General features: G+C 38.2%; 1 protein-coding gene across 7 annotated transcripts in view; it reads right to left on the bottom strand.

Annotated features, from left to right (window-relative positions):
- Window positions 1-4,079: 4,079 nt before the first annotated feature.
- HPSE (heparanase) overlaps window positions 4,080-23,439 on the bottom strand; it is a 41,428-nt gene continuing 22,068 nt past the window's right edge. The window contains exons 4-12 of one of the 7 annotated variants that reach the window (XM_045571140.1): window positions 21,821-21,994; window positions 20,950-21,118; window positions 20,593-20,640; window positions 19,175-19,268; window positions 18,639-18,745; window positions 16,997-17,111; window positions 14,110-14,228; window positions 12,564-12,710; window positions 4,080-4,521 (exon numbers count right to left, since the gene is read on the bottom strand). In XM_045571140.1, coding sequence (XP_045427096.1) covers window positions 4,515-4,521; window positions 12,564-12,710; window positions 14,110-14,228; window positions 16,997-17,111; window positions 18,639-18,745; window positions 19,175-19,268; window positions 20,593-20,640; window positions 20,950-21,118; window positions 21,821-21,994 — 980 coding nt within the window. In that variant the 3' untranslated portion in view covers window positions 4,080-4,514. Of the gene's footprint in view, window positions 5,696-9,601; window positions 9,757-12,563; window positions 12,711-14,109; window positions 14,229-16,996; window positions 17,112-18,638; window positions 18,746-19,174; window positions 19,269-20,592; window positions 20,641-20,949; window positions 21,119-21,820; window positions 21,995-23,439 lie in introns of those variants that run through there. The other 6 variants (XM_036412078.2, XM_045571135.1, XM_045571136.1 and 3 more) reach the window with 6 other exon arrangements.

The following is a 23,439-nucleotide window of genomic DNA, read 5'->3' as shown; positions in this document are numbered from 1 at the left end:
ACTCGTTCGGAACGGTTATAGCAAAACAAACAGCACATGCATAAAACTAAGGTGACCAGATTTTAACATTGGTAAAGCGAGACACCATTGACGAGGGTGGAGGTGGAGGGGGTGTTGATTAAAAATTTGGTCTATACGGAGCAACAAAAATTTTTATAGAATGCAAAAATAGTATTGTAATATATATATTTTAATTTCAACCTAAGTCCAATTTACAAATATAATAAATAAATAAAAATGTATGTATAGTATTATTTTATTCTTTGGCATATTTCTCATTTGAGTGAATTTTTTTTTTAGTAGATTGCTGTCGTTGTTTAGAAGGTCATGAAAATTGTCACAAGAGTTTGTTAAATTATATTTCACACATAAAATGGCTTTCAAAGTCTCAACACTTAATTGTGATTTTTCTGATGTCCACGCTTTATTTACCATAGAAAAAAAACACGTTCAGTCGCAGCAGTAATTCCTGGTAAGGACAGCGCGTATTCCACAATTCTAACAATTGATCAACAATGTGAATTTTGATAAGCAGTTCTCGATAATCAGTTCTCAACAATTATTTGTTATTATTAAAGTTTAACATTATAAATTTAACACTTAGCAAAAATAATATAAAACTCGTATCCTGGCAATAGCCACATGGCCGTCAAAAACCATATATTCCCTCCTGCCATTCCCTAGCTTGTCATGCATTCTTTCAAAAAATCGGGGCTTTTTTAAAACGCTGCGGGACGAGGGACAAATTGTTAAAAATTGGGACTGTCCCTCCCAAAGCAGGACATCTGGTCACCTTACTGTAAAGGAAAAAACCGCACACTTTTTTCTGTATTTTCTCTACTCTTAATATTCTCTACAACACCTCTCCACTCTGACACAAGATGTGTAGGTTTCCACCTATGAAGCAATTGTGACACCACCTGGGTGGCCTCTGATTTAACTCAGTTCATGGGGCTATGGCTGGGCCCTCGACCAATCACAATGCACCTGTCTTGGCCGGCCTGGTGCCAGTGGGTGTTATAGTGTGAGGTCATCTGTAAGGTTGTTCCACTGTTCAGCCATTCAGTCAATTTGCATTTTATGCTTTATTATTATTATTATTATTATTATTATTATTATTATAATAGAATAGAGGCCTGGTGCATGAAAATTCATGCACTGGAGCTGAGTCCCTCAGCCCAGCCTGCCCCTTCTCACATCCGTGAGCCAGGAGGGACAGAGTCTTAGGCTTAGAATTTAAAATTAGGTTTCAGAGGCAGTGTCTGCTTGCAATTAAAGTCTCTGTACTTTCCACCTATCACCTTTTGTCTGTGGCTTCATTCTTCAAATCCATCAGGACAAGAACCCGGGAATTCACCGTTGCATTCTGCCCAAAGGAAAAACCATGTGTTCCAGTTCAATGTTTGCATTTCACTAGAGGGGCCTACTGGTCATCTAGTCATCTTCATCCATTTGTGTTGTTAAATTAATTAAACAAGGAAGCTTATTAGACTATGGCTCCAATGCCCTGGCAGCCTACATAAGCAAACCTACGCCTGTAAATGACTCAAAGGCATGCAATCAGAATGCTAAGGACCACCAATCACAAGTAGCCAACTAGACTTTAAGCTATATTCAATTAAAGCATTTCTCTTCTTTGCTTCCGTGCTTTCTCTATATTAATCTTTCCCCTAGCCCCTGTCTGCAGAGCACTCCTAATACTTCTAATTTGACACCGCCCTATCCAAGTAGATGCATGCTTAAATAAAGTCTTAAAGTGTTTAAAATGCCTCAGTGTATATTTTAACAGTTTCATGTCTTTTTCATCTGAATTCTCAAACTCAACAAAGACATCTCAAACTTCAACTCAATGAGACATTGCCCTGACATTTGGAAAGAAGAGTTTCTAGCCCCAAAGTGTAAAATACGATGTGTGTGACTCTTAGACTTCTTGGAAGCCTCTCAAATGTGTTTTTCTATAGATTTGGAGAAAAAGATTTCATCTTTGAGGGAAACATTCCACCTTTTTATTTTCTTTTCATCATTTTTAGAATATGTAAACTTAGAGGAAGAATGCTTCTGTTATCTTGTTACAAGAGACAACTGTAACTTGCAGAGTGGCCCTGTAGCTTAATGCAGAAGGGATAGCCCCAGACTTGGTCCTGCAATTGTCACATGCATAGGAGTTCCCTTATGTGGAACTAGGCCTCTTTAGATTCCTTGTTGGGCTCATTGCTTGAGGGCAATCTTTAGACTGGTCATCAGAGTGTTTTGTGTGTGTGTGTGTGTGTGTGTGTGTGTTGAGCATTGTCTTCCCATTAGCACCGCATGGCATTTGGAATTGTAGACACAGTCCTTCTACTGCATGTTTTACTCTCCTAAAACGCTAATAGAACTGTTTTATATCTTTTATAGGCTTTAATTTTCCTTTGTATCTACAAATTTATGTTTTTCTCATTTTGATTATAAACCCCTTAGAGATTGTAAATAATTTTAAAAAATATTTCTTGAATTCTTGCTTCATGAAAGCACTGTGCTTAGCACAGGGTGTATCAAGGAGAAAAATTCCTATGCTCAGGGAGCACACTGACAGAGATGGCCCCGGACTTATAATGGTTCAACCTGAAACAATGTTCACACTCTATGCTTTTGGGCAAGGCACTCAACTGCTGTAAACTCTTCAGGAAAAGAAACTAGATTATTTCTCAAAGGACCTATACCTCACCCTGTATGGTGAGTCTCTGGGGGAAGGGATTCTGTTTGCTTTTTAAAAAGTTATCATCCACAGGTACTGGGGTAATTTTATGTCACCTTGGCTGAGTTATGGTGCCCAGATGTTTGGTCAAGTACTGTTCCAGGTGTTTTTTGAGGATGTTTTTGGGTGAGATTAATATGAACTTTGAGTAAAGCAGATTGTCCTCCATAATATGGGTGGGCCTCTCTAATCAGTTGAAGGCCTGAATAGAACAAAAGACTGAACTCCTTCAAGCCAGAGGGAATTTGCCAGCAAATGACCTTCAGACTTGAACTACAACATCGGCTCTTCCTGGGTCTCTAGTCTCCTGGCCTACACTGCAAATTTTGGACTTGTTACCACAAATACCACAGATTTTTGGACTCCATAATAACCAATCAATTCCTTAAAATAAGTCACATACTATTGGACTACCTATAGCTATTTACCTACCCTTCTATCTATATCTGTGTATCTGACAATTCAAAAATAAAAGCAGGAATATTGAAAACTAAAAATAAATAGTAGTGGAATGAAGAACTAGTTTTGACTCTAGTTGTCTTTTTTAAAAAAATATATTTTATTGATTTTTTACAGAGAGGATAGAGTTAGAAACATAATGAGAAACATCAATCAGTTGCCTCTTGCACACACCCCCAACCCCACTGGGGATGTGTCCACAACCAAGGTACATGCCCTTTACTGGAATTGAACCTGGGACCTTTCAGTCCGCAGGCAGATGCTCTATCCACTGAGCCAAACCGGTTTCAGCAACTCTAGTTGTCTTTAGTGATCTTTTAGCCAAAGGTGGAAGGGGCTGTATGTTCAGACTTCTAAACCAGTGTGTGGGGTAGAGCACAGTTTGTGGGAGAATGACAAGAGTGGAGGCTGAAGAAATAGGCATAGGCAGGTGAAAAACAGGGAACATATGTAATACTTTCAACAATAAAGATTTAAAAAAAATTATAAGAAAATAAGTAAAAATAAAAACCAAAACAACACAACAAAAAGAAATAAGCAGGTGCCAGGTTATGAGGACCTTTTGTGCCTATAAGAAATGGGAAAAGTCAGGGAGAGCAGTTAGAAAATGATAATGCTTATACAAATGAAAAACTAGACCCTAACTTTATGAGGTGGCCAAGGGGACAGGTGAAAAAGTAGAACAAAACTTTAACACTGAATGATCTGCATGATGAGGGAGGAAATAGTATTTATGCCTGGTGAGCTCTTTGTGTCAAGGTCACCTCTTTGGTGTTAGAGAGACTAAAGGGACAAGTCAGGATGGGTGGTGTAAGCAATGCAGTGGAGAAAAACAAGGCTTCCAAATGTGGGCTTATGCTTTATTAAAAGAATAATTATGCAATACTGAGATTACAAAAATTGCTTTATTTCAACTGTGAAAATATAAAAACCACAATACATACAAAACGTAAGGGTATTTAAGCCATCCGACTTTAAGTTCCAGCTTTAGCTCCTCATAAGTGTGATTAAATTAAATTGAAACAATATTTTTTCATAGTTGGCATAAATACAAAGAGGATTGCCTTTCCAAAAATTAAGATACAAGAGAAAGTAATACATCCTGTCACGGATAAAAGTACAGAACTGTAGTGGTCAGTGCCATGGGCTTCCCAACACCCGCTCCATTCCCAAAGATTACTGGCAGACTGTAGGAACTAGAGGAATCTCAGTGATGTTGGCAGTGACTGGGAAAATGGCCTCGTGGTCCATTCCTGGCCAATAGTAAGACGTGACGAGACACAAGGAGAGGTTTGCTGGGAGAGCCTCTGTGAAAGCGTTCTCAAAGTCTGTGAAGGAGACACAGAAAAACTGCTCATCTTCTTTCACTGGATGTTGCCAGGTCTCCATGGGCCCATGGGATAGCTACAGCCATCATGCCACCAGCTGAGAATGAAGCCAATACTAAAGGTAGCAGAGCAGAGATGGAAAGAGCCTGGTTCCTTCCAGAGCTATGGAGCTCTCCCTGTTTCTACTTCTTGTGATTTGGGATGATAAATGTCCTTATTGTTTAAGCCATTACAATCAGGGTTTTCTGTTACTTGCAGCCAAAAGCTCCCCAACTAAAATAAGAACTAAAGGTGGGGGGAAAAAGAGTAACAGAAATAAACATTAACAGATGGTGATAACGTATTTAACTAAATTTCCTCCTCTAGGCAAATCAACTTCCCTTATAGTTATTTTTTTATTTCATTTAAATTTTACATAATACCTGTCAAAATTATTGTCATTAATAATTTTTTAATATGATCACATTCACTATCTGTCTTCTCACATAGGATTGTTGACAAAGACAAATAGAATAAAGAGAAGAAGCGACTGATTCTAGCTCTTTATCAAGGTGCAAAGAGATCATCTCTCTTCTATAGGCAATTTGGAGGTTATGGTAGTAAACTGTTTCTGATGGGAGCCCATGGAGACAGCATATGCAGGAAAGACTCTGACAATCTTCTAGTAACTGTTTTTGAAAATAAAAACAACTAAGCACTTTCTTAAATTGAATAATATATCCCTCACTTACTTGCCTCCTGGCTGTATAAGAAACATTTATATACATTTGTAATAACCTTAAATAAAAATATCACACGTAAAGTACAAGAATAGTGTTTGGCACAAGGTGTCAGTGGTTTCCTAAGGAGAAGGAAATGCTGTGCTAAGTCTAGCCTGAGTGCCCCTGTCTGCAGCTCCCACTGGTTGATTTGTAAGGTATTTGCTTGCTTTCCTGTAGCTTGAGTTTTGCTTTCCTCTTCTTAATACACTTGAAAGATTCAATCTCAATCTCAAGGCTACATTGCCATTCATTTTCAGAGGCAAGCAGCAACCCTGGCATTTCTGATCACAAAAAACCCATAGGAGAAAGCTGGCAGGCTCAGTGGACTTCCTGGGCTGAGCGGCTTTTCTGTCAAAGCTGGCAGGGTTTGGTCATCCACCATCTTCAGAGTTTTGTCGTTGAGCTGGACAGATCTGCAATGTGGAAAGATACATCTTAGTTAGCCATGTCGTGTGTGTGCTCCGCCTGCTCTACAAAAGTTGTGAGATCTTTTTTTTTTTTTTTTAAATATATTTTTATTGATTTTTTACAGAGAGGAAGGGAGATAGAGAGCTAGAAACGTTGATGAGAGAGAAACATTGACTAGCTGCCTCTTGCACACCCCCTAACGGGGATGTGCCCGCAACCAATGTACATGCCCTTGGCCGGAATTGAACCTGGGAGCTTTCAGTCCGCAGACCAATGCTCTACCACTGAGCCAAACCGGCTTCAGCAGTTGTGAGATCTTTTTAAGACCAAAAACATTTTCTGTGATAGCCTGTCTATATTAATAAAAAGGAAATATGCTAATTAGACCAGTAAGGATATTTTGGTAGAATGTATGTTACTGGGTAAAACGAAATTATTTTGTTTGGCTAAACCACAGATTAAAAACAAATTATGTTTTCTTTGTGGAATTCATTTCACTGTGGAATTCAAATTCAAAATTGAGTCAAATACTGGAAAAATTTGTTAAGCACAAGTATTATTTCTCATGCATATTTACTATTATTTAAATCAAATGAGTACATGCTCATACCAACAAATTCTAATATCAACAAGAGTTTATGAAGGAAGCTTTACTGCTTTTAGTTCTACTAATTACTTCCATAATTCTAAATGATTTTTATATCTCTATTATCTTTTTTTAAGTGATTTTTTTATCATGAAAAAAGTTCCTTTTTAATTGTAAAAATTTAGAAGATTAGTTCATGTCAGAGTTACATATATGTCATATATGTAATACATGTAATATATGCAGAACACTTAAAAGAGTATGTTGCATGTGCTAAGTGCTGTAAAAGTATCATATCATCATTATTTAGAAATACATATAAAAAAAGTAACCTGTTAAATCATCCAAACTATTTTTAGTATTTTGATGTATATTCCTTCATCTCTTTTCTGTGTATGTGTAACACATATTTCCATTTAAACAAAATGAGCACATACTACACACAGTCTCTTAAAAATTAACTCTTTCAAAGAGGACATAGAGATGGCCAAGAGACATATGGAAAAGTGCTCAGCGTCACTAATAACTGGAGAAATGCAAGTTAATGCACAATGAGATACCACCTTGCTCTGTCAGAATGGCTATCATCAATACATCAACAAACTCCAAGTGTTGGCGAGGATGTGGAGAAAAGGGAACCCTTGTGCACTGTTGGTAGGAATGCGGATTAGTACAGCCACTATGGAAAAACAGTATGGAGGGTCCTTAAAAATTTAAAAATGGAACTTTTTTACAAGTCAGTGATTCTACTGCAGGGTATACAAAGAAACCCAAAACATTAATTCGAAGGAATCTATGCACCTCATGTTCACTGTAGTGTTATTTACAATAGCCAAGATATGCAAGCAACACAAATACCCATTGATAAATGATTGGATAAAAAAGCAGTGGTACGTATGTGTAATGGAGTATTACTTGGCCATAAAAAGATGAAATTTTACCATTTACAACCGTATGGATGGTATTAGGCTAAGTGAAATAAGTCAGAGAAAGACAAATACCATATGATTTCATTTATATGTGGAATATAAGAACAAAATAAATGAACAAACAAAATGGAAAAAGACTCATAGATACAGAGAACAGAATGATGGTTGCTAGAGAGGAAGGGGGTTAAGGGGCTGGATGAAAAAGATGAAGGAATTTAAAAGTACAGATTGGTAGTTAGTTACAAAACAGTCACAGGGATATAAAGTACAGAATAGGGAATCCTATATAATAAAAGGCTAATATGCAAATAGACTGAACTGCTCAACGACTGCTCACTATGATGCACATTGACCACCAGGGGGCAGATGCTTAATGCCGGAGCTGCTCCCTGGTGGTCATTGTGCTCCCACTGGGGGAGTGCCACTCAGCCAGAAGCCCTGAGCTGGGCTCACAGTTAGTGAGCACAGTGGCAGTGGCAGTGACAGGAGCCTCTCCCGTCTCTGAGGCAGCACTAAGGATGTCTGTCTGATGGCTCCCAGATTGTGAGAGGATACAGGCCAGGCTGAGAGGGATCCTCCCCCCAGTGCACGAATGTTGTGCTCTGGGCCTCTAGTATAGTCAATAATATTATAATGACCACTAGTGGCCTGGTGCATGAAATTTGTGCTCATTAAAAGGGGATTAATTAGAGGAAATATTTTAATATTACTATTTGCCATTTCTCTATAATAGATATACCCTAATACAAAATAATAGTGGATGTAAACTGTAATTGAAAAAGTAAAGTTAAGAAATAATTTTTTAAAATTGAAATAACTTTATTCTTTTCCCCTTAATTATTATAAATATCTCATTTTTAAAGATCCTTTAACCCTCTATCCTCACTAAGTATTAGTCAGCAGAAAAACTGCATCCCATTTAATCTTGGTCAGAGGCACTGTTCTGAGCTCTGTACTTTAAGACATATCCTCCCACCCTAACCAGTTTGGTTTGTCAGCCTGCAGACTCAAGGGTCCCAGGTTCGATTCTGGTCAAGAGCATGTACCTTGGTTGTGGGCACATCCCCAGTAGGGAGTGTGCAGGAGGTAGCTGATAGATGTTTCTCTCTCATCGATGTTTCTAACTCTCTATCCCTCCCCTTTCTTCTCTGTAAAAAAGTCAATAAAATATATAATTTTAAAAAGACATATTCTCCCATTCAATGTGCCAGTATGTAAAGATGCTGTTTATATGCCGAAACCGGTTTGGCTCAGTGGATAGAGCGTCGGCCTGGGGACTGAAAGATCCCAGGTTCGATTCCAGTCAAGGGCATGCACCTTGGTTGCGGGCACATCCCCAGTAGGGGGTGTGCAAGAGGCAGTTGATCGATGATTCTCTCATCGATGTTTCTAATTCTCTACCCCTCTCTCTTCCTCTCTGTAAAAAATCAACAAAAAAAAAATATATATATATAGATGCTGTGTATAAAATGCTGGGATCAATCAAAGTGTCCACCTATAGGCAGTTAGTTAAGTCAATCATCATCTTAAAGACTTAGCAGGTCTGAATGAGCTAATGTGAAAAGACATGGATGTTTTTAAATGAAACATACTTAGGATTACCTATCGATAGCACACTTCTAGAATGACACTCAAACTTCTGGGAGCAGGACTGTGGAGCAAAAAAAATGACTTTTCTATGTACACCTCCTTCTACTGTTGGAAATCCTTACTATGGCATAAATTTTATCATATTTTTTTAAATAAAAAAGAAAAAGTAACTAAAAGTAAGAGATAGGAATAAGATGTTCATGACTGCACTGGAGGCCAAGAAGCCCGCATTGCAGTTATGCTCAGTCCACATGCACCGGGGTTTGTTTTCACACCTGCACCACACCCATTTTTTGATGGGCTGCAGGAGGAAATGCTGTGACTAGTATCAGGAAACCACAAACAAAAATAGGTCTTGAGAACATCTTTATGTGGCAGTAGTAAGAGCTGTTTGGCACGATGTGGAGGACCTTCTACAAGGGCACAACAAACGTTTCAGAAACACTTTTGACTTGGCAACAGAGTTTAAAGGGAACTCTGATCATTGCAAGTTAATCCTGCTATGGGTTAGAATGATGAAACGCGGACAAGATAGTAATTCCATCAGGCTAAAGTCTTTAATCAACTATAACTATAGCTAAAGGATGCTACCAGTGCACAGAGTGTGAGCTGGCAGGGGTAAGGAGCCTTTTTCCTGCCAAGAGCCATTGGGATATTTATAACATCATTCACGGGTCATACAAAATTACCAACTTAAAAATTATCCTGCTATATTATGTGGTTGAACAGTGAACTAACTCACCCTCTTTAAGGCCTTGGCAGGGCCAGAATAAATGATTTCGAGAGCCTTATAAGGTGCATGGGCCTGATTTCCCCACCTCTGGTTGATTATTTCCACATCAGGCTGGACAGGTGGGTGGGGTTTTATTTAAGAGTAGTATCTTGTTTCATATTTTTGAAGTCAGCAACATGATGACAAAGAAATATAAAATATGTTTGTGAAGTTTCAGATGAAATAGAGCTGGAAGACAAACCAGTTGTCCTTCAAGAATTTGAGACTTATTCTGGAGAAAATGAGACATTTGCTCCAGATGATGGGTAGCAAACTCCAGGGCCAAGGAAGTCATACATGCAAGTGCCATTGGACAGGCATAACAGGGTCTTATCTAATAGAAAGAATAAGCCTGAGTTGCCAGAGTATCCATTTTTAAAGATTTTTTTAGTAGTTGTCAGTTGTTAAATATTGACAACTAATCCTATATATTAAGATTAATATGCAAATAGACCAGATGGCAGAACAACCAAACAACTGGTCACTATGACATGCACTGACCACCAGGGGGCACACGCAGAACATGGCAGGTGTTGGCAGCAGCAGGATGGTGAGCAGGTGAGCAGAGGTGCCAGACCAAGGTGGAGCACCAGTCGCTGTCATTGGGGCAAGCCTCTGGTGGTGACTGAAAACTCTTTGCTCCCGTGCACCGTGGTCCCGCCTAGCACTGCTGCCAGCACTGGCCTCGCTCACACATGCTATTGTTGTCTGAGATGGTACTCGCACGTGCTGCCAGTGCTGTCAGTGGGTGCGAGTCGTGGCTGACAGTCCTGATCGCCCCTGAGGGCTTCTCCACCTCTCCCTGCTTCTGAGGGGCGATTGGGGCAGCAACCACCACTCGCACCTGCTGACATTGTCTGCCCCGCTTGCACCCGCTGCTGGTGCCAGCCCCAATTGCTCCAAGCCATCAGGAGGTGCCTGCAGGGCCAGTGCCTTCAGTACATGGGAGCAGTGGAGGCGGCAGGAGCGGTGCTATTGGCAGACGGGACAAGGCTGCGGCAGAAGGGGCCGGGCGGGGGCACAGAGGATGGGCTGAGACCCACCCCTGTGCCCACCACAGCCTCAAGGCCCACAGTTCCTTTCAAGGTATATGGATTCGTGCACTGGGCCCCTAGTTAAAAATAAAAAATTAACAGAGTGCATGCCAACCTTCCCCATCAGGAAGAGAAAAACCACTTGTCTAAACCCACTTGCCCATAGGCATGAGGTGTAGTTTCCAACTTCTGCCCTAGAAAACAGAACTAAGAGCAGCAGAAAAAGGGCACAAAGAGGCTCACTTTGTCCCCACCAGCGAGAACAGTCACCAGGAGAGGCTGGGAGCTTCGTCAGAGGAGGAAGCAGATACTGACCTACAGTTGGACTAAAATGATCTAAGACAATTGCAACTCTACAACTATTATTCAGTTATTTTACAAAACCTTTTCCCTTTTCAGCATCAGATACAAATATGCTAAAAAGACCCACTTTAAAAGGTTCAGAACCCAAATAGAGAAAAGTATCTGTTACCCGAAAAGTATCTGTTACCCAAATATGCATTATTTACAAAAGGAAAAGGAGGTTTAAACAGTAGGAAAAGGATAAGTAAACCATAGAATTTTGTAAAACATGCAACCCATTAAAAATGTCTATAGGGCCGAGACCGGTTTGGCTCAGTGGATAGAGCGTCGGCTTGGGGACTGAAGGGTCCCAGGTTCGATTCCGGTCAAGGGCATGTACCTTGGTTGCGGGCACATCCCCAGTAGGGGGTGTGACAGAGGCAGCTGATCGATGACTCTCTCTCATCGATGTTTCTAACTTGCTATCTCTCTCCCTTTCTCTCTGTACAAAATCAATAAAATATATTTAAAAAAATGTCTATAGGGTGGTGAACACAATACAATATACAGATGATGTATTACAGAATTGTACCCCTGAAACCTATATGATTTTATTAACCAATGTCTCCCCAATGAATTCAATTAAAAATTCTAAATGTCTACAGAGGCTCTGCATGGAAAGACAAGGGAAAACTTGTGGATTCCTCCTCTCTTTTCCCATTACAGACTGTGTGCTTACAGCTATAATAAAAGGAAGCACAGGGAGGAAAATAAAGGTATGGTACCCAGTGTTAATAATGTTTATCTCTGGGGGATAGGACTTTGGAGAAAGCATTCTTGCTGTCCTTCTTCAGGTTATGATGCTAACTGTCACTGAAAACATCACTCATATAGCATTTGCAAAGATGGGAAGAGATGAAAAGAATTTTGTGAACTCTTAACTTTTTATGTTTCAAACTGAAAATAAGCATGATGAAAAGAGATCCTTCCAACATACGTTGGACCTAAAAGGTACATTCCAAGCTACTTTCTCCTTACTCTAAATCACATGTGTCAAACACAAGGCCCGTGGGCCAAATCCGTCCCGCCAGGCCTTGCAATGTGGCCCGCACCGCGCTGTCATCACTGCACTCCGCTGCGTTTCCATCACAATGACAGTTTATGACTGTTGAGTAAACCATTCGGCCAGCGATTTAGGCTGGATTTTAGATTTTGGCCCCTTCTCTGATTGAGTTCGACACGCCTACTCTAAGTAATAAAAAACTACTTTAAGGCTGTTAGAAAATCAAGCCCAGCTCACAAAGAATAACAGTTTACAGCAACCTTCAGTCTTTTACTAGCAATTATATATAGGTTTGCTTCGCTTTTGTGACTGTTAACAAGAATTATAAGTATTTTTAGAGCAAATAATTTAAATATGTTGAATGGATCTTGACATATCAAGTTTTGAAATGCAAACTAACTTCCTAAGATAACTGCTAGCTTGTGTTCAGTCCTTCTGCTTGTGACTCTCAGAGTGAGTATATCTGTATGAATAGGTATTTATATATAAACTTCCTGAATATTAAAAATTGTCAAAACTTGAAACAGTTGCCTTCTTTTTCCCCCTATCAACACTCTATGCTGATAAACACTGATACATTTGGTGAAAGTTTAAAATGAACAAGAAAAAGTACTCACTGAGAAAACAATCCATCCGGTCCTGAAGGCTTTACAAGGTATCTGTCCACTTCTTTGTCAAATAAATAATGTGGTAACTGCAACTGCTTGGTGACATTATGAAGGTTTAAGGCATACAGAGTTAAATCACCTCCTTTATACCTTGGGCTAAAAGCAAATAGATTGACTCAATAACAAAAATATTTGTCTCGAGCTTAAACAATTAAAAACTTGATTACAAAATTAATATAATTATTGATACTACGTATGAGTATTTATAGTGATGATAAACCTTTTTTTTATCTTTCATTTTATAATGATGTAAGACCAGAAATGTGGCCTTATTTGAAACTGATTATACATTGCTTTTCACAGTACCACTGTCTGGCCAGGGTACCTTGAGATCTTTGCTGCTTTCCCAGGCTGAGTTACTAGGGAGCCAGGCGGCTTATTCATTTTCAAACATAGGAAGGTTAAATGATAAAAGCTGAATTTTGTGGGTTCGTGTGCATTCGAATTATAAACCCTACGGTTTATAATTATAAACCTTTTTCTAGCCATACGCAAAGAGAGGTGCAAACAGGAAAATTAAATCTGTTGATACTTTTCAGAATTTATTTATCCAAACTTCTCCCCAACTTCTTCCTAGTGGGGCCCTGACTATCCCGAGTTCCCACTCACCAGCGATCAGAAATGCTGGGTAGTTATTTTGGCTAGAACTAGTATTTTAGTTATCATCTTATCAGGATGGACAGATTGAAACTAAAAGAGAAAAATCCATGAGGTTTGGGAACATATTTTGCTACCAAGGGCAGGGATAAAACTATAAAAATCTCTGTGGTCTCTCAATCCCATAAATTGGGTTGAAAGTTTTGAAAACAAGGTTGTTATTGTTGATATTGTTCTTTAATTCTTCCTTATCAAATTGATCAGATATGATACAAGGGAATAAGTATATTCATATAATCATTCATATGAATTTATAGTTATATTCATTCATAGTCATTCCATGAAGTAATTGTTCATATAAAAATGTGTTGGTGTCCTACCAGTGTGGTTCAATGGTTGAGTGATGACCTATGAACCAGAAGGTCATGGTTCAACTCCTGGTTAGGACATATTCCTGGGTTGCGGGCTTAATCCCCAGTCGGGGACATGCAGGAGGCAGCGAATCAATGACTCTCTCTTCATTGATGTTTCTATCTCTCTCCCCTTTCCCTTTGAAATGTTCCCTTCCCCTCTGAAATTAATAAAATAATATTTAAAAAAATACATTGGTACTATTCTTTATTTAAAGTTAGGGTATATTTTGATTATGAATTATGACAATTAAAGTAATTGTAAAAGTCAAATGCTAATGTTTAAGCTATATTTTTTTGGGGTATTTTTTGTTGTTTGTTTTTGTTTTTTTACACTCTGGCACCATATCACTATGAAGGGGAAAATAAAAAAATAATGACACGGTTTAGACTCTCAGAGTAGAGAGGGAACAACAGGGTGTTAGAGTAGGAAGTTATGTGCTTACTAATTAAAACTTGTTGGTTTGTAAAGTGCATTGCATACTTACTGGTTGACGTTTGTGCAATGAAGGTATACTCGAAGTTTGCTTCTGGCTGGACCTTTCACACTTGCCTTTAATACAATGGTGCCCACCAGTTGCTTGAATAGGAGAGAGAGCCAATAATCCTAGTTGTGGTGGTTGGGGAGGGGAGAGACAAAAAATAGAACTTTATTTAGTTCTTCATTTAATAAAATGAAGCAAGTAGTTATCCTATAAAGAGTATGACTGTTATTCTAGAGGTAATTAAATAGGATTCATCATTTGATTTGGGTTATTCATGAATGTGAGTGCAGTATCTTGTTTGCTGCTGCTGCTGCTGCTTCTTCTTCTTCTTCTTCTTCTTTTTTTTTTTTTTTTTTTTTTTTATCACTAGAGGACTTCTACAATTCAGGGGTCCTTACCTGCTAGGAGTTATAGCTCAAGACTTCAATTATTGACTAAGAGACCATTTAAATATTCTCTGTTGTTTATCATCTAAGAATGGAAAGCAAAGTTCAAAGCAGCACTTTTACACACGCGCACACACACACATTTTTAAAATAAAATTTCTGTTTAAGAGATTATTTTCTTTAAAACCTTATAACACCCCTAATAAAGTAATGGATTAGGGAACAATCATCACTAGCTATCAAGGTGAAAAAAGGCAAGATAACCAGACATTATGAAACTCTTGATGGAAGCACACAACATCACTTACAAAGAATTCTTGCAAAACAAAACAATTAAACTTGAGTAAGCTCAAGCCTCTAGTTCTAACTACCAGTTTACAGGAACTATAGGGAACAGAGGAACATGCTGAAAGAATAAACTTAGCAAAATCCAAAATGTGGGAAACACTATAGACCAAATTACCTGCTTTCTTTAATTAATAAATTCTAGTGGGGTGGGGGGGGGGGGGGAAGGAAAGGAGAACTTAAAGATTAACAGATTCCCCCCAAAAAGATAAATAGACTTAAGAGCTATATCAACCAAATTCTATATGTGGATGTTGTGGATTTGAATATCCTAACTATTAAAACATTTGCAACAATAAGAAAAATGTGAGACACTGATTTAATATTTGATGATATTGAGGAATTATTGTTAATATTTTAAAGTATAATAATGATATTATGTTTTTAAAAAGGAGATACATACTAAAATATTTATGGATAAAGTGATATATCTGAGATTTGCTTGAAAGTAATACAGTAGGTGGTAGGTAAGGAGTAGGTAGCATTGTAGATTAAACAAGACTGGAGATTCATACACTATCTCTCTACTTTGAAATGTTCCATAATTATTAGTTTAAAAATAAACCTCAACTCTTTGTTCTTGAGCTAAGGGAAAGTAGGCAGCTTTTGCTCCTCTGCCTAAATTCAGATTCAAATTGTCTCTTGAGACAAGGGTAGAATCAATGAAATGTTTCACAAGAGACATAACTTGAGCAGGCTCAGTTTCTGGAAGGGTAGAAAGCATGCAGGCCTCAGCCAGGATTTGTATAGGACTCTTCAGAATAATACTGGCCAACTGTGTGACCTCGAGCAAATCACATGACTTCATCTCAATTAGAACTTAATCTGAAAAACACGGATCTAAGATACCGGTCTTAGCTTCTGGGATTGTTATACAAATCAAATAAGAGAACAGACAAGTACAATAGGTTTAAGGCCAATTCCCTTGATCCTATTCATAGTAATATGGCACATATATTCTTGCAAGTTTTGCTAGCTGATTCTGTACCATAAGGAAGAAATATAGTTAGTGCATATAAAAGGGTCTGAAGCCAAAGGCTTATGTTTAGGCACTGAGAAGACTTTGATAACATACTAAATAACTGGCACTATTTACAAAGAGTGACAGGATAAGCTGGCTAGTTTCTAGACATTGTACTCAAAGTGAATTTTGTAGAAACTATTTATTTACCTTTCTTGCTCAAAGCCAATTTAAAAAAGGGCCAGCAGTAGATTCTGGATATTTGTCTAGTGAAATTATCATGTTTGGTAACATTATAGATGGCTCATAATACACTCGGGGAAGACAGATTCTATTTTGTACAAGGTAATTTTTCTAAGCATTTTCTAAAAGTTATGAATAGTGTGCTCCATGAGCTTGGACCACTATAGATTAAAAGCAATTTTGTTGAGAAATCTAGCTACACACCACAGAAGCCTACCATACTTATTTTGGTATGTACTTTTTTGCAAACTTTCTTAGCTTCCCTACAATATCCAAATAATTCCTTTAGAAATTCTTAGAAAAACAGATATCCTCAAATGTCATTTTAGATAATAAAAATCAAGGTCATATTTCTCAGGGAGATATCTATACTATTTCAATTTTTAGACACATATAGATTCCAGATGACTTTTTAGATGGAAAGGCTACATTACCTAATTTAGCACCAGATACAGCTGAGGTAGGATGGACTTTTTAAAAATTCACAAATACCTTGAAGATTATTACAAAATAGCCAATTCTTTGGGTAAGATTTTTTAACAAATACGTGATATTACTGGCTTATCTTAAGGTTAAATAAATTATGATTTAATGACATAAAAAGTTTTAAAGCTTTGGATACTATAAACAATTTTAACTTTAATTTACTCTTAAAATATTTTTGATCCAAGTTTTATATCTTGTAAAATGAGAGTCATAAAATTTCAAATGACCCCTTTTAAAGAAATCCCACACCATATCCAAAATGGCTCATATTAAAAACATTATTCCTAGGTCTCAATTTCTCTCGAGATACAAAAAAAGTTAGAATGGATTATCTCTAACCTGTCCATGGCTTGGCTATGTTGAGAGCACTGAATTATCGGTGAGAGTTGACAATTCTTAGGAGGTTAATACAGGGGTCCTCCATATAGTCTAATCTACTCATAGAAATAGAAGAATAATGATCACTTACAGGTAGAGGTTCGAAGTTTTCATCCACTAAATGGTAGGCTCCAGCTCCAAAAAACACTTGCCTCATCACCACTTCTATGCCCATCCTGGCCGATAGGCCCAATTTATCCAGCCACCTGGAACAGAGTGAGGCCCAGCTTTCTTCCAGCTCGGAGAACAAAATAACTTAATTCTAATTAGCGACTATTCTGATTTATTCGTCTATGAAATGAGAAAACTGGTATTAATTGTAAATAAGTCACTCAAATTAAATGGAGACTATCCTTCCCTTCACAAGTTCCCATACTTCTGCATGATTACAAATCCTAGAGAACTGTTAATATGCCATAGAAATCCCCTTCAGGGTAGATATGGTCTGTAAAGCAGAGTAGGTAAATTCCTACCGCCACAGACAATTACTCCTTGTCTTTCAGGGTAGCCCTCCTCCCCACCCCGATGTGAGGTCTAAATACTATAAGGTTCCATGTAGCCAGGAGTAGTAAAATAAGTAGGATCACACCTAAACTTTTATGGACATCTCCTGCCCCTTATCTTTAGTTAATGGCAAAACAAACATCTCCATTCTTTTTTTACATTTTTTCATTAAATTATTATCTGTGTACATATTTTAACATTGGCCTCCCCCTCCCATACTACCCTCCCTTCCCAGAGTTGTGTGTCCATTGGTTGTACTTATATGCATGTATACAAGTCCTTGGGTTGATCTATTATCTCCCTCAGATCTCCCTACCCTACCTGCTGTAATTTGACAGTCTGCTTGTTGCTTTACTGTCTCTATATCTATCTTTTGGTTCATCGGTTTATAATGTTCTTTATTATCCATAAATGAGTGAGGTCATGTGGTGTTTCTCTTTCATTGACTGGCTTATTTCATTCAGCATGACAAACATCTCCCTTCTTTTCTCTACTCATCATGCCCCCAAGAGCATAAACAATTTGTACTTTTATTCTGGGCTTATTCTACTTTATGTAAGGAGGAGAGGAAAGAGATTAAGTCTCAATATGAGAGTGTTAACGGAGTTATGGAATGTAAGTTAACGGTTGTTTAAAGCAATCAACTTTGTGGTGGTTGGAGTAGGAGTTAATTTAAGTTCATTGATAGGTCCTCTGGTATGACCTCATATTTCAGGCTCTAAACTTCTTGGGAATCTATATAATAAAAACCCAGTGGTCGTTATGCCATAACGACCAAAGACTGGTCACCAGGAGGCTGCATAAGTGGTGAAGCATGCGCGGTGAGGTGCAAGTGGGTGGGCGGGGCTGCACAATTTCTAGCGCTGGGTTTCTAGTCTGGAATAACTGTGTAGCATGTACTACAAATCCTTCCAGAGTCAGAGCTATAGATACACTCCTTTACAATGTCTTTTGTTTTCACAATGTGCTTCTTCAGAGGAGGAATCCTTGGCATGGCCATGGGCCAAAATTAAGGAACAGAACTTCTAAAGCAATTCATTCATACAATGATGAAATACAGTATGTCCAACAAGCTTTAGTAAATCATTATCTTACAAAATCTGACACAAATTTTGAAGCTCAGCCACAGAACCATCATTGATTAGATTTTTAGCTGGTGAATTATTTCAACCGAATAGAACAGGAACACGCTGGAATCTGGTCCCTGAGGTGGGTGCTACTTCACTCACATGAAACCAGCTGCAAAGGTGTTGGACAGCAAGGGTGCTCCACCCCCAAACGCAGAGCTTGTTTCTCCCAACCAAACCTTCTTGTGGGGTCTGGTCATCTCAACAACCTATGAAACAGGAAAGTCTCCATGGTAACTGCAAGCAAGCTGACCAACTATGGTGCTGGACATTAATGACATCAAAATCTTGTATTCCCAGACCCATCTGTCCAATAAAGTTACAAAATATGTTCACAATCATTTAGGTCTCAGGAAACTTACTTTTATTGGAATTCTAGGTGTGGAAGAAATGTAAACAATCTTATTCTTATAGCTTAGGAGAGTTAATTCTACCAAAAGGCTTTTAGAAGTATTTTTCATTTATAACCAACGTCCACAGGTAAGATCTGATGCTAAAGGGACAGAAGGTGAGTAATATTAATGCCTGTTCTCTAAGATTAGAAAACACGAAGATTTATATATCTATAGAATTTGGCACCAGCTAAACCACAGAATAAGGACTTTGGTTTTACACTTAAAAGAATAAAAGACTATTACCTGAAAAATTTTTTGCACAGGTGAAATAAAAGTGTCCAACACATCAGGGTTTAGGAAATCTTCTTTGGTAGCAGTTCGTCCATTCAAGTAGTAGCTAAGTTATTTAGAAAATAATCAGAGAAAAATAACAACCTTTACCTTCTGCTTTTACGTTAATTGGCTGAACCTATTCTTCTTACTACCTCTTCCCACCTCCCTGTTTAAAAAAAAAAAAAAAAAAAAAAAAAGAGGCAGAAGTTCTGCTAAGGCGAGACCATGATGAAAGGGGATCGGTTACTCTGTCTTGAGGAGACACAGTCATCAGTGCAGGGCCTCCTGGGTTACTTGTTCCGCAGCAAGCATATTAGCTGTAGCTACTTATCTGTCCCATGAGTCAAATCACAGTGTGCCTTGATCTTGTAGAAACCACCACATTATTTAAAATTAGTTTAACTTTTGTTTTGTTAATATTAAAATTTTACTACAGTGCTGTTTGAGACACTGTGATTCTTACTTGAATTATAAAGTCAATTAGCAGTTAAATGGAAATAATTTTTGAAAAAACCCCACAACAACAGTAAGTAAAGCCAGCAGTACTTTCTTAGTATTAAGAAGACATACTATTAATAGGTGAGTGGATAAAAAAAAGCTATGGTACATTTATACAATGGAATACTACTTGGCCAAAAAAAAAAAAGGAAATCACATAAACTTAAGAACAAAAACAGTTCCAGAGACAGAGAAACATCAATCAGACCATCAAACCTCAGAAGGAAGGTAGGGAGGGTGGGGGTAAGGGGGAAAGATCAACCAAAGGACTTATATGCATGCACATAAGCCTAACCCATGGACATAGACAACAAGGGGGTAAGGGCATGAGTCGAGGGGATGGAAGGATAATGGGGGAATACGGACACATATGTAACACTTTAATCAATAAAGAAATTTTTAAAAAAAAGAAAGAAAATCTAATCCTTTGCAACAACATGGATGGACCTGGGGGGAGTACTGTGCTAAGTGAAATAAGCCAGTCAGAGGAAGATGAGTATCATATGATTCCACTCATATGTGGAGTCTAATGAACAAAATAAGCTAACAAAATGGAAACAGACTCATAGATACAGAGAATAGATGGACTGCTTTTAGAGAGGAGGGGGTAGCAAGGTTTGGTGAAAAAGGTGAATAGTTTAAGCAAGAAAAAAACAACTTCATAGAAGTTCAGTGATTACCAGAGGTAAGGGGGGCAGGAGAGAGGTTGAGAAGGTAAACGGGGGATAAATGGTGATGGAGGAGACTTGGCTTGGAGTGGTGAGCACACAGTACAATAAGCAGATGATGTAGCATAGAATTGTACACCTAAAAGCTACATAACTTTATTAATCAATAAATTTGATTTAAAAAAAAAAAGAACAACAACAAAGAACGGGAGATGTACTTACTGATGCCACGTAACTGAATCAATCACTTCTCCCCCAGCTTCCAGGAAACTACAAAATCAAAATCTATTATGTTATCATTCAATTCTCATATATACATATACACACAATATATGCACAAGAAATGGGCTGGTTACTGCTTTAGGATCAGGCAAACACAAACTTCCTAACTCAGATACTACAAACTTTATCATAGGTACCATTTACCCAAAACCTTGGCATTCTGAGCCAGTCAATGCTTTCTTTTTTGATTAACCATCTAGCCAGGCAGAAAACTGTTTAATAACATGTGAACTATTGAAGATTCTACACAGGGGAAATACAATTTTTAAGAAAAGTGGTTCTTTCTCGAGCTCTTACTTGCTCAGCATCTTTACAGTCTTTCCTCGAGGCTGACCAATATCTGGACCATAGAGTTTTGCATTTTTGAAAGCAGATGTTCCTAGAAGTTTATGCAGCTTAACAAAATCTTCTCCTAACTGCAGTCCATCGATGAAAATACCGGCCTTCTTCTGGAAACTGTTGGGTTCTGAAAGAGCAATTTTCAAAAGAATCGCTTATGTAGAAATGTTTTACTTAAAAATCAAACATAACAGCAACAAAACGTTTTTCAAGTTACAGAAATCTTAGAATCCAAAGTCAAAGAAAGTAAAACCACTAGTTATGAAGACAATATTACAGAATGTTTGAATGAAGTGGCTAGTCATTTGCACTTTAATTAGAATTTACAAATTCCTTGGGGGAAAAAAAAAAGAAAAAAAAAAAAAAAGAAGACAATCAGGAGTTTGTCCTGGGTAGAATTCTACACTGGGAACTTCTAGCTTGAGCATTTCATGAGGGTTGGGATGGCGTTGCTGAGATTAACTGACAAGTCAAGAAACAGGTAAAGGAGTGGAAGGGAAAAAGCAAACTGTCTGCTTTACAGCTTTGCTGAGTCCAGCCTGCCAAGCCTCATAGGCTTAAAGTGACCCTGACCATTTCAAGGGAATTAGGGAACTGTGGAAGTTGCTGGTTTCAAGGAGTTGTCCTCAGCTCAAATGTATCATAAACTGGAATTAGCATCAGGTTCTGGGATATACATAGGAATTTTCTGCCTTAAGCAATTCAAAAGTTGCACTGTTAAGCACTGCACAAATGTGCCAAACCAGAAGTACATCTGCTAACGTCCTAAGTATAAACAAATAACGCCAAAGGGGAATCTCATTAATGAAACGTACCCAGGGGTACCTACCATTGCCTAGTTCCCAAGAAATGTTATAACGCCTGGAAGAGCAGTAGTCCAGGAGCAGCCGAGCGTTAGAACTGTCCCACTGCAAGTCTGCGGTTCGCAGTAAGGCATTGAGACCAAAGATCAAGTCCAGTCCCGAGCAGTTTGCAAACGTGTACAGGATATCCACTGAGCTTCCTACAAGAGAAACATAATTTAATAGTTATATTGGCACCACAGTGATGAAGGCCGCCAGACTTGTTCTTCATAGTTCACTACCAGGTGTACCGGTTAATAATGGCAGATTTTATAATCAAAGAAAACACGGTGATTTCAAGAGAAACATCAAACATGCTTTATTCAAAGAAATGTGCATCGCTAGCTATACATTTCCCCATCTTTCAGGTAATTTGTGGATACCGTCCCAATAGAACTTTTCTTGTTTTGAGGCAAACCACTCAGAGACCCAGTTTTCCACTTCTTCATACGTTTTGAAGTGCTGCTTAGAAGGTGCGTGTGCCATCAATCGGAACAAGTGGTAATCTGAAGGAGCAAAGTCTGGTGAATATGGCGGGTGGGTTAATACTTCCCAGGCAAGATCTTTTAACGTGTCTTTAACTGGTTTTGAAGTGTGTGATGGTGCGTCATCATGAAGCAAAATTACTTTACTGTGTCTTCTGGCACATTCTGGTCGTTTCACAATCAAAGCATGGTTCAAATAGATTATTTGCTGTCAGCAGCAATCAGTATTAGTGGTTTCACCTGGTTTTAGAAGTTCATAATACACCACATCTTCCTGATCCCACCAAATGCAGAGCATTGTCTTCTTTCCGAAGCGATTTGGCCTTGCAGTCGATGTTGATTATTGACCTGGATCAACCCATGATTTTGTGTGTTTGGGATTCTCAAAATAAATCCACTTTTCATGTCAGTCATAATTTGATGCAAAAAAGACTTTCTTTGGCCGAAACCTGTTTGGCTCAATGGATGGAGCATCGGCCTGCGGACTGAAGGGTCCCGGGTTCAATTCCAGTCAAGGGCATGTACCTTGGTTGCGGGCACATCCCCAGTGGGGGGTGTGCAAGAGGCAGCTGATTGATGAATCTCTCTCATCAATGTTTCTAACTCTCTATCCCTCTCTCTTCCTCTCTGTAAAAAATCAATAAAATATATATTTAAAAAAAAGAGACTTTCTTAGGTGCAGTTGAAGAAACATTTTACTGATGACTTTTATTTTTTCCATTTGTCTTTCGTTCAGTTAATGTGGCCCCATTTTCCTTCCTTTAAAATCTTTCCCATCGTTTGTAAACTATTGGAAATTGTTTATTGATCAATGTATAATTTTTCTGCAAGTTGTTTTTGAGTTTGACACACATCCTCATCCAATAATACTTGTAATTGTTGGTCTTCAAACTTTTTCGGTTGACCTGGACATTCTTTGTTTTTCACATAGAAATCATCACTTTTAAAGCATTTAAACCAGCATTCACAAGTTTCTTGAGATGGAGCATGTTCACCATAAGCATCCCAAAGTATCCTATAACTTTCAAAAGCACTTTTCTTTAAAATAAAGTAACGAATTAAAACTTACCACAAATGTTCTTTTTTTGGCATGGAATTCAACATTTTTAAGCATAAAAGTA

Source organism: Pipistrellus kuhlii, unplaced genomic scaffold, assembly GCF_014108245.1.
Source record: "Pipistrellus kuhlii isolate mPipKuh1 unplaced genomic scaffold, mPipKuh1.p scaffold_m20_p_1, whole genome shotgun sequence".
Lineage (NCBI taxonomy): Eukaryota > Metazoa > Chordata > Mammalia > Chiroptera > Vespertilionidae > Pipistrellus > Pipistrellus kuhlii.
This window is presented reverse-complemented; position numbering and strand designations above follow the sequence as displayed.